Here is a 12121-nt window from a genome sequence, read left to right on the forward strand (position 1 = left end):
TGCTGTAGACAATCTGACTCAAGTTAACGCTGAGGTACCAAGGGTTTATACTTAGTTGTACAGCAGTCATGCAATTGCTGATCTAACAAGTTCACAAGATTGGACTGCGACGTGTTGTGAGCGACACAGGCGTGCAACTACGTTTAAGCTTAGTGGTTAAGAAGAGGTACCCAACACCGAGGTTTAGGTCCCTGTATTAACAGCCTCTCTATTGCAGTAATAGCAGGAGACGGGTGGCTTTCGTGGCCAAAGCAGTGACTGTCAGGTCATGTGATTGTTGCTGTTCCTGCTGTCAGTCAACTAACTGTGCCTTCTCCCATCACATCAAAGTCCTGTCCGTACACCTTCCGACATGTATCAGTCTCAGAGCTTATCCAATGTCTGCAAACCAGTGGCGTCAGTTCAGAAAAAGCTAAGGTATGGCAACATGACTGTGCTTCGCTCGCGTGCAAGACACCAGTCATGTTGCCATACCTTAGCAACAGGCATGATACATTTATTTTAAGAAGTACATTCTATTTTTCCCCCCGTTTCTACGGTTTCTTGGGCTGAATATGGCAGCCTGGAATGGTTGTTCAAGTGCAGCTAAACTTGGCATGTTAGTTAACGTGCCACAATTAACAATACTGAATTGCACCTGTGCAGCTGACCTGCGGAACCTGGGAATATAAGAATATAATTATAATACCTTGTTAAAGTGACCATTTTGTAAAATTTTGCATTTGTAGTTTTTACTGTAATTTAACAACATAATAACCAGCACAGATAGGCAAAGAGACATTCATGGATTTACACTTAAAAGTAACTTTTATTTTTCCCCCTGGACCCCTTGCCATACCCCTGGACAGGGGTATGGCAGCTGCATACCCCTGCCATACCCAATTGACGCCCCTGGTATCAGAGTTTATCCAATGTCTGCAAACCTACAGTAACGAAACACAATGCATAGCTGTGTTGCACTGTGATGTCGTTATTGTCTACTCCCGGTACTGTGATTGTGAATAAATTATCGTGTTGTAAAATGCGTCAATACATTTTCAGTACGATATGCCTGGCGCACTGTAGCAACAGAGCTATTTAATGTGCATGAATCATTCTGTCCTTTGGTAATTGGTGGAGAGCCGTTCCCCCCTTTTCTTGAAATGGTCAATTTGATAATGAACTGTGTAATTAGCATATTTAATGGCTTTTATGGAATGATTCAAGTGGAGATTGGAGCGCACTAATGCTGGGTGTCATTTTGAAATGTCCATTGTGAACAATTTTGTGTTTTGTCACGCACGCACGCACGCACGCACGCACGCGCGCGCACACACACACACACACACACACACACACACACACACACACACATTAGACAAAGACAATTCAGCCCAAAAAAGCTGTTTATAGCCTATTTTTGAGCGGTGGTCACGCCACTCCTATACGTGGCCGTGTGTGTAGAGTGGGTGTGTATGTGGGTGGGTGCGTCCGTATGTAGCCTCAAGCCTGTGGTGTAGTACCTTTTCTGACCACACATGTTAAGGGAGGGGCGCTGTTTTCAGGCCAGGCCAGACCAGTTACACACACACACGCACACACACACACACGCACCGGGGGAAAGGGGGGGGGGGGGGGGGTTGGTGGGTAAACCACCGCTCAGTTCACACGGGTGTGATTTTTTATAACTAGACAATGTGACTAAATACTGTACCTACATATTGACAGAACAACAAACCATGCAAATCTCCACTTATATCTACATGCACATATTATGTAAAACAACAAAATATGTTACCATAATTATGCAGACAACACAGACATTTACATATCACCAGGGGGATTGGACATGGCCCAGTACAAGCACTGAATAATCAATCAACGTTTGGAACGTTTGTCCTGACTTTTCTTCAATCAAACAAAGACAAAAAATGTTAAGTAATTGTTTTTGGAGCCAAGCAAGAATGATTAAACGTCAGTGCTCAGCTTCAATCGGTGTGTTCAAAAACACAACCCGAGCCAGAAATCTTTGGTTGTGTCTTTGGTTGTGGCCATGGACTCCGATCTGGATATCAGCCATGTTAAGACAATTACAAAGACAGCCTACTATCACCTTAAACCCTTTTAGGCCTAGAATTATTGAATGCTTTAACCAGTGAAAAATAGCAGATATACAAGCTCACACCACGCTGCGAGCTTGTAGATCTGCTATTTTTGAAAAAAGTTGTGAAAATGTGTGCAAATCTTTGAATATATGTAATTTCAAAGCGAACGTTAACGTTTGTAACTCAAATTTAGCTTCTGGGTGGTCCCCGGAACTAGATATTATGAGATCGGGGTCCGTGGCCAAATACATATAATTTTGGGGGTCCTTCACATGAAAAGGTTTGAGAACCACTCACATAGTAGTCTCCCAAGAACAGACTAACTGAGCTCCATTTAAGTGAAAAGGACCTTTTCTTTGATGATGGATAGCCAGATTGCCGACATAGAAACATACTGTAGGTTTTACAAAAAACCTTAGAAGGATTCAAAATACACTCATAGAATAGGGTCAAAATTCAAATTTTCACGATTTTTCTAAAATAGCAGATCTACAAGCTCGCAGTGCGGCACTCGGTGCCGCGCTGTGAGCTTGTATATCTGCTATTTTTCAATAGTTAAAGCATAACATAATGATACACAATAATGTGTACCCGTTCTAATTACAAAGACAGCCTACAATCACCTTTAGAATATATCACGGTTTACAGGACTTAAGTCTCAGCAGGAAAACGTGTTCCACACATTTATCTTCAGGCAGACTTGACTACTGTAACTGTGTCTTTACGGTGTGTCTCCCTAAAGGAATCGACCAGACGGCTGCAGCTGATTCAGGACACTGCTGCAGTCAGGGGCGTCAATTGGGTATGGCAGGGGTATGCAGCTGCCATACCCTGGGTCCAGGGAGGGAAAATAAAAGTTACTTTTAAATATAAATCCATGAATGTCTCTTTGTCTATCTGCGCTGGTTACTATGTTGTTAAATTACAGTAAAATAACTACAAATGCAAAATTTTACAAAATGGTCACTTTAACAAGGTATTATAATTTTATTCTCCACACTTGTATTCTCCCCATCTTGACAAAATGGTATATTCCCAGGTTCCGCAGGTCAGCTGCACAGGTGCAATGCATTATTGTTAATTGTGGCACGTTCACTAACATGCTAAGTTTAGCTGCACTTGAACAACCGTTCCAGGCTGCCATATCCAGCCCAAGAAACCGTAGAAACCTGTGTAAAAAAACTGACAAAACTAGTTTTTTTCAGACATTGTGAAAATAGCCGATCAGCATGCTCACAACGCCTCGCAGCGCGAGGCGTTGTGAGCTTGTAGATCAGCTAAACTTAGCATGTTAGTGAACGTGCCACAATTAACAATAATGCATTGCACCTGTGCAGCTGACCTGCGGAACCGTGTTATACAAAATGTAATGACTCCCATCTTTGCCATACCCTAGCTTTTGCTGAACTGACGCCACTGGCTGCAGTCCTCTCTAATACCAAAGTGGATCACATCACTCCAGCTCTGTGAGAGAGACAATCCTACAGTACATTTCTAAGAAGTTGTCTCGCTTCTCACCAGTCAGGGAAGCTCACAGCACAAAGATCAAGACATTGGATGACTCAAGATAAAACCTCCGGCGCTTAAGCTCATGTGTTCACTACTCCAACCTGTAGGTCCTATCACTGCTCCTAATCTTACACCACTCATCCTGCCATGTGGCTTCCCAAAGCAACGCATCTTAACCCATTCAGGCCTAGAATTATTGAATGCTTTAACCAGTGAAAAATAGCAGTAGATCTGCTATTTTTGAAAAAAGTCGTGAAAATGTGTGCAAATCTTTGAATATATGTATTTTCAAAGGGAACGTTTGTAACTCAAATTTTGCTTCTGGGTGGTCCCTGGAACTAAATATTTTGAGATGGGTGTCCGTGGGCGTGGCCAAATAAATATCATTTTGGGGGTCCTTCACATGAAAAGGTTTGAGAACCACTGACATACCGGTAGTAGTCTCTCAAGAACAGACTAACTGAGCTCCAGTTAAGTGAAAAGGACCTTTTCTTTGACGATGGCTGGCCAGATTGCTGACATAGAAACATAGGGTTTTTCAAAAAACCTTTGAAGGATTCAAAAGACACTTATAGAATCGGGTAAAAATTGAACTTTTCACAATTTTTCAAAAATAGCAGATCTACAAGCTCATATCTGCTATTTTTCAATAGTTAAAGCATAAAATAATGATACACAATATAGTGTACCCATTCTGAATAACTGCTGGTCTTACATTCATCGCAACTAATAGAATACCAGTCTGGTCCGTGATGACCACTCTCTGGGAATACTTACTCCAGAAGTGTGCAACGTGGGGTGTTTTAACTCCCCGTTCCTCTCACACATTCAGATCTAGGCCATGGGAGTGTTCAACACCACCAAACAGACAGCAGTGGCAGATTTAAAAATAAAAGATTAAATGCTTGTGGGATGAAGAATTCACAAAATGACTCTTTCTCACACACTTACGCACGCACACACACACACACACACACAGTCAGTCACACACACATATGCAGTCACGCACAGTCACATACACACACACGCCCAATATTAAATGAATGTGTAGGAAAAGATTTTTTCTTTGCAGTGGGAAGCACATTCTGAGTCTAAATCCTCAGTTCAACCTTAATGACAACTCTGAAATCTATTGTCGTCTTTGTGGTGTTCTTATGTGCTCCGCATAAGATGTGACTTTATGTGAGATTAAAATATATACAAGATGTCCAGAGGGAATCACGCGCCCACACACTCGTGCACGCTCCCTCGCTCACACACACGCACGCACGCACGCACGCACGCACGCACACACACACACACACACACACAGAGAGACACCTTCTAGCATCGAGTATACAGTAAAGTCCTCAGTGTTCATTTAAAGGGATATTTCACTTTCAAAAGAACTTTTGGTAATTTTATCGTCTAATCAGGCTTTTATGAACACCCTGAACAGATTTTAATTTGCTCGATTCAATATTTAGATATTTGATGAAAATGTTATCAGTCCTCCTCTTCCAGGAGGAGGGCCCCATACACACCCATTGTAACTTCAAACTCCATTTTAACCATGATAGATTCATTAAAAACACCCATTATCTTTTTCTAGTGCATAATACCCTTCTAATACGTGAGCAGGCCGTGTTTTTTTGATAACTTTTTTCATTTATTTTTGTCCATTTTCCCAAAGAATTATTAAAAATACATGAAATAAGTTATTAAAAAATACACGGCCTGCTCACGTATTAGGAGGGTAGTATGAGTCACCGGAAAAGATAATGGGTGTTTTTAATTAATCTATCATGGTTAAAATGGAGTTTGAAGTTACAATGGACCAAAAGTTTTTTTGAAAGTGAAATACCCTTTTAACTCCAAGAGTGTACAAATGTGCATTGTGCAAATGGTGTGTTTGGTTCCATTTGTACAGTCTTTGGGTTAAATTAAAGTTATACCATGTAACTTCTTTTATAAAACAAATCTTAAAATTGTCCTAACTGTTAAATCGCTAAAGTTTTAGAACACCCACTACGTTATTTTCAGCTTCTAAAGCCTTCTCTTTATATGTTTTCTATGATCCTGACCGGGCCCCGGTTTTCGCGGAAAAATTACGTCATCACACTACCGGCCAATCACAGCGAGGGTTATACACTGCCGGCCAATCACAGCGCATCTTGAAGTGGGGTCGCTATGGCGGCCATATTTGTAGTCGCCCGTGTGTCTCTATACTCAAAAGGTAATCTCGCCTACCAGGCAGGGTGAAGTAGTCCGTTTCTCCGGAATGCCTGAACGCACAGGAACCAGGGACCCCTCTAAAGATAGATCTCGGCGAGGTGGAGGCAGGGTGTGAAGGTACGAAAAACGGCTGAAAGACGCGGACGCGACCGCGGTTTGCTATAGGGCTACTGACCACTAGTTGAGCATCTTACACAGTATAGCTTTAACACTGACAATTGTACTGTGTAGCAGCCTCCTGTGATGTGTCCTTTGGGGGACACTGGATGGTTTAACCTCACATGAGCAAAAGGTTTCGGATGAAGGGTCACCTCGACAGTCAGCGGTGCAGTGGTGAGAAATACGCCAGCGTAACAAGTCAGTTTAAACCATCGCCACTCTTCAGTAAGATCAGACGAGGTGCTCCCATCAGGGGAGGAGGAGTGATAGCGGTTTAATTAAGCAGAGTGGAGAGGCGTTTCAACTCCTTAACCAAGATGATGGAGACGGCAAAGAGAGATACACAGCGCGCACGCGCGCGCGCGAGAGAGAGAGAGAGAGAGAGAGAGAGAGAGAGATATTGAGAGGGAGAGAGTGCTGAGAGTAGGGATGGGACGATATGAAAATTTCATATCACGATTATTGTGACAAAGGAAATCGCGATTTATGATATTATCGCGATAATCAAAATCCATTATCCTGGGGTGGAACGTTTGCCAAAAAATAGCAGATCTACAAGCTCACAACCCGTCGCAACGTGACGTGTTGTGAGCTTGTAGATCGGCTATTTTTTTGGCAAAGACATTTGATAGAGAGTGAAAAAAAGACTATATCAAGTACGTATATTATAAGTACCTTTTATCAATTATAGAGGGTTTAAGTGGTACGGGATATGCAGCTCGGCAAATAAAAGGTGAATCGATCCCAGTGCATGACGGAGGACGATATCACGATAAATTCAATCTCCACGATACGATTATTGCCAGTGTTTTTTTTTATCACGATAAACGATAATATCGCGTATCGTCCCACCCCCAGCTGAGAGAGACAGTGGGCAAACAATGACAGAGCTACAATGACACCAGGAGCTTTGAGGAACAGTGGCATAACAAAGTATTCAAATCATAATAGAAGAAATGAATAATTCATGAGGTGAGGTATGGAGGGGCATGGAGTAGCACATTTCAGGGGATAACGAGCATGTTTTTGTGAGGTCACCATGTTGTAACCCAAGCAGCGTGTGAGTGTGTGTGTGTGTGTGTGTGTGTGTGTGTGTGTGTGTGTGTGTGTGTGTGTGTGTGTGTGTGTGTGTGTGTGTGTGTGTGTGTGCGTGCGTGCGTGCGTGCGTGTGTAGAGAATAGAGATACTGCTGATTCAGTATAGTGAGGCCTGAAGGTGACCCTACTCTCTGCTACTTCCTCCTATCTCACCACCACCTGATATTGATCCCGGTCGTGCCACTCTGATCTGACTCAAGGATTCTCCTCCTGCGTCGGACCTTCTTGACATTTCAGAAATATTGCTGTGCAACTGTGACTTCCACACCGTATTATTGATCGCGCATCGATTTGCAATGTCAGTTTGATGTTAGCCACTTAGCGCCGGCTTGTTCAGGTCCGCCCCGATGCACACGCGCACGCATGGCACGCACGCACGCATGCACGCGCAAGCGGGCGGGCGCGCGTGCACGCACGCACGCACACACACACACACACACACACACACACACACACACACACACACACACACACAGATGTGTGTGCATTAGACACTTTAAACCCTAGCATCGCTATATTCGGGGGCAAACATTCAGCGAAAACAGACGACATGCAAGTCGTCTGTTTGACGACTCGCATGACATGTGAGTCATGTGAGCTTGTCGATCGATTATTTCCGTGGAGGTATGTCGTGTAGATTTTTTTTTAAATCAGGTGGGGGCTTAGGTATAGATCTCTGGGGAACTCCAGTCAACTAAGTACAGGGTTTAGGAGGTTAAATCCAAAGTAGATTTAAATTTGGTTTCATCTGACAGTTTTGCAATACTTCTAGGATGGGGAGACCAAAGCCTATACTGTTGAGCCAAGACCTGAGAATAGCTACCGCTATAGCATTCAAATTGCAGAGGCTGGGAGCAAAAGGGTTTGGACCAGGGACGTGCAGAGAATGTTAGAGAGAGGGGCTGACATTTCGAAAAGGGCCTTTTGGTGAAAATATAGAAAATAGCAGACCTCCAAGCTCACCATGCGTCGCGCTGCAACGCGTTGTGAGCTTGGAGGTCGGCTATTTTCGGTGCCTGATACCACACTGAACTAAGGATAATCAAGTCAATACTGGAGATGTGGCGTAACGGCATACACAGAGAGGGCAAATCTTTCAACATAAGATGCTGCATTCAAGTTCAGGAGAGTTTGGACAAGGCAATTCTCTTGAATGCTGCCTTCAGGTATGGCATGGAAAGAGGGCATTTGCATTTCTTTCACCATAGTAAAAACTGCATTCATGGGCGCCTGGTGGCCTAGTGGACCAGGCGCATACCATATAGGCATTGCCATTTCGGCATCAATGCCTGTCGGCGTCGGCGGTTCAATTCCCGATCTGGCCGACCTTTGCCGCATGTCACTCCCTGTCTCTCCCCCATTTCCTGTCAGTCTACTTTCCCATCCAATAAAGGCAAAAAGCCCAAAAAAAACAAATCTTTAAAAAGAAACTGCATTCATGGTCTGGAAAGGGCGCTTTTTACAGACGGATAAAAGGGCAGGGGCTCAAGCCCCCTTTGTGTGCACGTGCCTGGTTTGGACCACAGATGGGTGAGCGTGGCTGAGCAGCGGCTGTCCTGTCAAGGGTACGTGGCCCCTCGCCTCTCCCCCTCCCAGCATCTCTCTGTCTCTACCACACCTCAAAACCCTCACCATGAATATGCATGAGCACGAAGAAGGACACGAGAGAAAGGGATCAACATGCATTATTACGGTGGACAGAGTGGCACATGTCACATCGGCGTGGGGTGTGGAGTGGGCTCATGTTAAAAACAGCAACACATCCGTTTTAGGGATGGGAAGATAAGCGATGTTATCGTTTATCGTGATAAAAAACACTCGCGATAATCGTATCGTGGAGATTCAATTTATCGTGATATCGTCCTCCGTCATGCACTGGGATCAATTCACCTTTTATCTTTTTTACTTATAATATATGTACTTGATACAGTCTTTTTTTTCACTCTATCAAATGTCTTTGCCAAAAAATAGCAAATCTACAAGTTGTGAGCTTGTAGATCGGCTATTTTATGGCACATGTTCTGCCCCAGGATAATGGATTTTGATTATCGCGATAATATCGTAAATCGCGATTTCTTTGGTCACAATAATCGTGATGTGACATTTTCAAATCGTCCCATCCCTAATGCGTTTCCACTTGGTTCAAACTTAGCAGTATAGAAAGGGAGATCGCGTAAAACAAACAGGGATTCAATGCCTTTGGCATAATTAGTAATCACTGTACAAAACGTCTATTTTAAGCAACAAATTCTCCCAGGCCCCAGGGAGAAGTCAAACGAGGACTGCTGGGAACGTGACAGCAGTGCACGTGTGCACGTGCGCACATGTGGACACTGACTCTTTCTATATTGTCCACTTCATTACTGATTCATAATTTCATATTCATAATACCATTACATTCATAGTGTAACCTTGACAGCGTGCATCACGAGCCCAGAGCAATGCTCAATGCCAGGGTCACATACTGTATCACAGCACATCAAAACAAGCAAGGACACACCCTATACAAACAGTACACACACACACGCACGCGCACGCGCACAGTCACACGCACGCACGCACGCACGCACGCACGCACGCACGCACGCACGCACGCACGCACGCACACACACACACACACACACACACACACACACACACACACACACACACACACACACACACACACATGCCTGGAGTAAATCTTGCAAGTATGGAAGAAATAGCTTATAATACCTTATATGTATTCAAAATGAGAACATTTTGCAAACATGTGCCTCTTTGTTTACATGCTGAAAACTGACAGTGGACAGAATGTTGTGCACAATTTAACAAGACAACATAAGAAAGAGCATCACAAAATGTGCCTAAGAATAAATAAATACATATTTTTAAACAAAACTTTTTCCCCACAATCTGTTAATGATTTGAAATGATGTGAACTGTGAGCTCGCACAGTGAAAGTGTAAAGGCAAACTTCTCCATAGTCAAATCTCAAATGTCACCCTTATCAGCATGTTCTGTCACCCCTATCAGCAGGATCTGTCACCCTCATCACAACCATTCTCCTCCTCCCTGTCGCCTCTGACAATCACAAGGTTACGCACAAACACCACGCTCTCGTATTTCCCATATTTAGGGTAAAATATACCGACCTGCCCTGGCGCTGACACACACACATTCTCTTCAAGCAGGTCAGCCGTTCAAAGAGAATCCGTTTGAACGCGTCTATATACATTGATCCGACTGTGATGAAATAACGGGCCCACTTAATAAACAAAAAATGCGAGTTGTAAAGCGAATTGAAATCGAATAGCCGAAAGTGACAGCTGATACCAGCGGCTATAGAGCCCGGAGCAACTCTCAGACGCGATGTGCACTCTCTGACGGAATATGTGTCTACTAGTGGAGATGCTCTCTGAGCACCGGACCCGTGATCATATAGTAGGCTGGAGAGAGAGAGGGGATGAGAGAGAGAGAGAGGATGAGAGGGAGAGAGAGGATGAGAGGGAGAGAGAGAGAGAGAGAGAGAGAGAGAGAGAGAGAGAGAGAGAGAGAGAAAAGAAAAACTGTGGCAAATCTGACAGCGTTCAGCTGCACTGGTACCCGGACCAGGGCAGGGAGGAGAGAGTCGAGAGACACGGTTACTAATGTTTGTTTTAACTTAGATGACGCGTATAAAGTCCTCAGATATCCTAAGAAGAAATATCTCAATTCCCAAATGGTCTTTGTCTGTATGTTTCTTGTCTAGATGACCCCCCCCCCCCAAAAAGAAAATCTCACCTACCTTCATGTCTGCGATCGATCTTCTCGGCGTATCTTCCTTGATCTTCATTTAGCAAACCCGCTTTTGTTTATTCATTTGCGTTTAACCGACATGTCTTTATTGGACTCGTGCGGTTAAGTAGCCTAAAAATCACGTTGGTTACCGGTAGGTAGGTCTATATGCCTAGGGATTCGGGACAATCGGGAGGTAGTAGCCTAGGCTATCGATTTTCTTAGAGGTGTCATTGAACTGCAGACGCGGTGCTTTTGCGGCGCAGCGCGGAAGCGCGATGATCAATTATTACAGCGTGTCGTTGTAAAAGTGTGTGACACACATCTATAATAAGCTATATTGTCTATATTGTCCTTGTTCCCAGAAATCACTTTAACAGAAAGGGAGAGACGATAACGTGGAGGCAATCCATGTAACTTGGGCGTAAAGGGGAGGGAAAGAAAAGAGTTAAAAGTGCCGCCCCTTTGTTCGCTATATATGCTGTGGTGTAGCACTGTAGCTACTTGGATCAGCAGTTTAGTTTGTGCTGTGGCTCAAGTTGATGATGGAGGGGAGGCTGAGAGCAGCAGAGCACATGCAGGCTGCAGCATCCTTCCTCCAGACCCAGCACTGCCACCAGCAGCACCACAGCACGCATCTACAAATCATTGCTAATGATCAACACGCTTTCCCTGCACATGTCCACGTCTATAATTCACCTCTACCTAAAGTCCTAACTGTGAATTTATAGGCTATAACTGTGAAAGCTGTTGGGATATCACAGTCAGTGGTTCTCAAACCCAATGATTAGGAGGTAACCTCGCCTACCAGGCTTTCAGATAGAAATAATTAGGAGGACACGACGAACGAACCCACCACGCCATTGATTGGTTGATTGATTGATTGATTGAATAGTTTATTAGAAGTTTGCATAGGAAAAGTAAGTAGGCCTACCACAATAAAGCTTTTTGTTGTTTAAATGGGGTCCCTTTTGCACAACTCCTACTCATACAACATTTATTATATATAATATATATTATATATATATTATATATAAAACATGTCACCATAAGACAAAAACGGAATACAAAATAAATGGTACTATTTACAGTAAAAAGGTCAGGGGGAGGTAAGGTCAAGGATATGCCAATACTTTCAAAATTATCATATGCAGAATAAATTTGTTGTTAGATTCCATTTAGAAGGCTACATAATTATTATGTGGGAATAATCGGGGACTGGGGATAACATTGAGCAGGTTACTACACAATAAAATCCATAGAGTTAATTTGACATGCAATTTGGTTCCATTTGCAGTCTTG

The 12121-nt window shown here is 43.5% G+C and overlaps 1 protein-coding gene across 1 annotated transcript in view; it reads right to left on the reverse strand.

Moving 5' to 3' along the window:
- magixb (MAGI family member, X-linked b) overlaps positions 1 to 10280 on the reverse strand; it is a gene marked incomplete at both ends in the record, with an annotated part of 157562 nt that extends 147282 nt beyond the window's left edge. Inside the window, one exon of the mRNA XM_080732953.1 lies at positions 10198 to 10280. Coding sequence (XP_080589079.1) covers positions 10198 to 10280 — 83 coding nt within the window. The remainder of the gene's footprint in view (positions 1 to 10197) is intronic.
- Positions 10281 to 12121: the final 1841 nt, after the last annotated feature.

Source organism: Nannobrachium achirus (genome assembly GCF_963921795.1).
Source record: "Nannobrachium achirus genome assembly, chromosome: 9".
NCBI classification, from domain to species: domain Eukaryota; kingdom Metazoa; phylum Chordata; class Actinopteri; order Myctophiformes; family Myctophidae; genus Nannobrachium; species Nannobrachium achirus.